General features: G+C 50.3%; 1 protein-coding gene across 1 annotated transcript; it reads right to left on the bottom strand.

The window, feature by feature from the left end:
• Positions 1-2324: 2324 nt before the first annotated feature.
• On the bottom strand, positions 2325-4642 carry LOC135813695 (battenin-like). The gene has a single exon (XM_065326734.1). It carries the CDS (start codon positions 4419-4421, stop codon positions 3000-3002), a length of 1422 nt encoding a protein of 473 aa, XP_065182806.1. The 5' UTR covers positions 4422-4642; the 3' UTR covers positions 2325-2999.
• Positions 4643-4688: the final 46 nt, after the last annotated feature.

Genomic DNA, 4688 nt, shown 5'->3' with positions numbered 1-4688 from the left:
AAGGTTTATCTAATACTGGTTTTGAACCAGTGTAAGGTTATAATTATAATACCAAACTTCAATCATGTATGGGCACGAGTCTCCCATGGTCCTGGCAGGCTTGCTACTGCTAGGACCTGGACTGCTGTATGCTTACTAGTTACTGGTATGTAGTCCACTGGGATCGCCATCGACACACGATAGAACATTCACGGTGCCCACTGCATTTATAGCCACTGCAACGCTACAAATATAGGTGAGGACACTGGACAGACAGTGCTGCAGGTTCTAGATTCGCAGCAAGACACAATCATTTTACATGTTGTAGACAGTCACGCAACTACAATTAGACATGCAACTCGATCGGTGGGTTTCGAGCAGGAACTGTTACACGTGTAGTCTACTGTGTAACTAAGTTACTTATCCAAAAACTGTGACTTCTTTCTCTGAGACTTCCTGACATGATTTCAGGGCCTAGGCTAGGGCCCAGTAGTAAGGCACCGGTACTGGTCCATTGCATGCCATTGCCGCCATTGCCATTGCCTGGCATTGCCGCCATTGCCATTGCCTGGCATTGCCGCCATTGCCATTGGTCTACATTGTACTTCTCAGTGACAGGCTTATGCATGAAGTCAAGAGTACATTGTACTCTTGATGAAGTGTACCAGTGATACATGATGTCCGAGTCGGGCAGTGTGTCACAGTAGACCACCGCAGGTACCATGGATACATGGCATTACTGATGAGTGTAGGGGGGGGGGGGGGGGGGGCGGCGGAGAAACGCGAGTACAATGTACCAGCGTATGCTCCTCCAGTCCAGTCTCCACATGTCACAGTCCACACCTCCTTCATGTACACGTCATGTATGTGCATAACAATGCCAAGAGTACAGGGGTTACCGGTATGTGCTCTTGACAATTCTTAGATTATCCCACCCACCCCTAATGGTATTGGCAAGAAGTCACATGTGGTCTTGAAAGAGAGAGAGAGCCCCCATGTGCCACAACACCCTGATTCTCTGAGTTGGGAGGGACCAGAACTCCTCATGCCCATAGAGAGAGACAGAGAGGGGGGGGGGGGGGGCGTAGCCCGATAGTCGCACACACCTTGACATTTGGCCTCCAATGCTGGAGGAAATGATAGCAATGCTAGAACAGAAGCCATAGCACACATGTACACACAGACACACACCACACACACACACCACACACACACACACACCACACATACACACATACACACACACACACACCAAACACACACATTCAAGGCACAACAGCATCTGTGCACATCTGCATTGACAACAGTGCCATCGCAAACCTTTTCTCGGATGACACAGTGCGTGCAAGACCAGCTATGGCTGAAGCTCTCTATGAATCAGTCCTAAAGATAATAATAACATTTGGTTTCAAGGCAAGGACAGGATACAAGGTCGATGCTCTAGGATAGAAGAAGTGGAGCTCCTTAAAGGGGAAGTTAAGGCAAAAATTAAAATTTCACCAGTTGTAGTCTTCGGGGTGCTGAGTCGAATGGTCGTGGTCCGAGGAAGCTGAGACGCTCCCTTCCTACTTGAATCCCAATCGAACTCGCGCACTTCCACCGAAACTGGGTGACTGCGCCCTACTAGATGGGGATTTGTATGCAAAATGTCACTAAAAGCGCCATTTCGCTCTTATAAAAGCACGGATGACCGCGATTGGCCCATATGTTGTAGTCTTTTGGACGATGAGTCGACTGGTTTTGGTCCGAAAAGGCTGTGATGCAGCGTTCCTCCTTTATTCCCAATCGAACATGGTTGAACAAGCGGTCACGTGCTCCTGGGTGCCCAAATCACCTGGTCACCACGCCAGCAGGTGACAACTTTCACACCAAGGTTCAACTCGAGTTCAACTCGAGTGACAGGACTGCACCCAAAAAAGGTCAAACAGGCTAGTAAGTTGTACCCTGCAGGCACGGTGACTGGTGTACGCAGGAGCACGTGACCGCTTGTTCAACCATGTTCGATTGGGAATAAAGGAGGAACGCCGCATCGCAGCCTTTTCGGACCAAAACCAGTCGACTCAGCGTCCAAAAGACTACAACATATGGGCCAATCGCGGTCATCCGTGCTTTTATAAGAACGAAATGGCGCTTTTAGTGACATTTTGCATACAAATCCCCATCTAGTAGGGCGCAGTCACCCAGTTTCGGTGGAAGTGCGCGAGTTCGATTGGGATTCAAGTAGGAAGGGAGCGTCTCAGCTTCCTCGGACCACGACCATTCGACTCAGCACCCCGAAGACTACAACTGGTGAAATTTTAATTTTTGCCTTAACTTCCCCTTTAAAGCAGTAGAGCACTGCCGGGTATAATAAACTGGCCTTGAAGAAACGTGGTTGGGAGCGTCTGAGAAACTCAAAACACTACGGTGGAAAAGAAAGTAGATTTCTCTTCCGCAGGAGAAAGCATGCATGTAAGACGGTTGATTTGTGCGAGCTACACAAATAGTTGTGCGCTGCGTCTAGGATCTAGCTGGCGCTGGGTCGGCGGCCCAGGCTTTGCCAAATACTAATAGGGTTGGCTCTACAGATGGAATAGTGTAGAAACTAAGGGTAGGAGCAAGAAAGGTAAGGGGACTCAGCAAGCTGTAACTACTCTGAAGAGGGAAGGATTCCAAACTCCGGCAAAATGAGGTCAGTGAAACTATTATCTACTGCATGCATTCAGTTCAGCAGCATGGGATAGGTCAGAAATATATAGAAAACAAGAATAGGAACAATCGGTCTGTGATTTACAAGTGAGTAGAGAGACAAGACATAGCAGCACGAACAGTTCTTGCTGTTGCTTCAAATGGCATACAGCAACTATGCTTTGGGCTTATTGCACATACACACACACACACATGTGTAAACGCACGCGCACGGCATGCACACAAACACGTACGCATGCACGCGTGTGTGCGCACACACACAAACACACACAAACACACACACACACACGCAAGCACACACTCGCAGCGACCTCGTAGACTGTCCACAGGGCTCACTTCCTCGCCCACATACTGCAGTAGTGCGAGTGGATGGGCAGTGCCGTGACTCCGGCCACTGCGATGCCCAGTGAGTCAGCAACACTAGCTGCGCCAAGAGAAAACTCTTGTTGAGCCGGAGCAACCTCACGATGGATCCTGGTGAATGCATTAGCGTAGCAAGCACCACCCAACAAGCCCTCATAGAAAGTGAAGACAAATGGAATGTAGATATTGGGGAAGATGTGCTTGTCTACCTCAATGAACAGAACACCCAAGTTGACGAGTTGCAACGTGGACAGTAGCCAGATTGGATTGATAGGCAAAATCTGGGATGATGACCTGGAGATGAAGACACCAAACTGATAGAGAGCCTGGAACCAGCGGTACTGCTCACCAGGATCAATGAAGATACACGTTCGCCAAATCATCAGCTCATAGAGACCCTGATTGATGAGATACTCAGCGAAGTAGACAAAGAATAGTGGAACCATGTACTGGAGCAGCACTCTCAGCTGAAGCATGCGGTTGCGAAGCGACGTTGGGGCGGATTTCAAGGGGCGCCGAGACTTCCACAGCACTTCAGTATGCTTGGGATCGAGCGAGGCCTCAGATGAGACTGACATGGTATCACTGCTGCTGTCGTCGTCCAAGTTCGCTTTGATGGTCACCACAGCCTCTCCATGGGATAGTGTGGGTAGCTTCAAAATCTTCCAATAGGTCAAGCCCATCAAGATTGGGGCAACAAGACAGACCAGCATGGAGTCGCGAGGCGATAGGTGACGACGCATCAGCACGTAGCCCCAAGCGCCAATCACGCCCGACGCACCAGTGCCAGATGACCAATAGGACACCGCCGACACGGGGAACTGTGCCGTCATGCTGAGGAAGGTGACCTCGCCCAAGCTCATCGACAAGCTCATCAGCACGACGCCGGCCAAGCTGAGCATGCGCTCGTGCACCAACGCCACCACCAGCAGACTGCTTATGCACAGCATCATGCAGGATGCAACGCGTATGTTGAACGAGATAAGGTGTGTGACGTGCGGCGCAAGGAGCTTCATCAGCAGTGCCGGCACGACGTGTGCCAATAGCACTATGGCTGTACTGTGTTGGTTGCATTCCAGGTCGTCACACTGTGTCTCATTGCCATATGACCTGTTCACGCCGCCACCGCCGCCGGCACTACCATAACGATGAGGTCGACCAGAGGTTCGGACTTCATGATGATCCTGTCCACGCACAATGTCATGAGCACCGCTCAGGATAATGACGCCACCGAAGTGATTGCACAGCCCAAGCAGCCAAAATGCTGTGTGTATCCGCATCAGGTAACTGTCCTTGAAATCTTTGCACATCGACTGCCATCCAGACATTGAAGGAGAAGCTTGAACGACATTGTCGGCAGATTCCGACTTGTGGCAGGTTTCGGTGTCCATACTTTCACCGGTCACTTCTCACTCGTCAACTCGTCGAAATCATCCAATGCAGAATATTATGGAAGCCCACAGGGCCTAGGGTAGACACTCAACGGAGCGGCCTTCCTTCCTCGCACCTTTCTGTACAGGGAAGCAAATTTCCTTGCTTCTCTATTAGCCACCAAGCAAGTAAAGCCCCGAATTTGAGTTTGACTTTGAGAAACCAAGCCAGGTCCCAGGCCAGGGCCATGTACCACTGTGTACACACTACAGCAAGCTCCGAAACTC

The sequence above is a fragment of the Sycon ciliatum genome, chromosome 4 (genome assembly GCF_964019385.1).
Source record: "Sycon ciliatum chromosome 4, ocSycCili1.1, whole genome shotgun sequence".
Classification (NCBI taxonomy): Eukaryota; Metazoa; Porifera; class Calcarea; order Leucosolenida; family Sycettidae; genus Sycon; species Sycon ciliatum.
The sequence above is the reverse complement of the archived record's forward strand: the minus strand, read 5'-3'. Positions and strand labels throughout refer to the sequence as shown.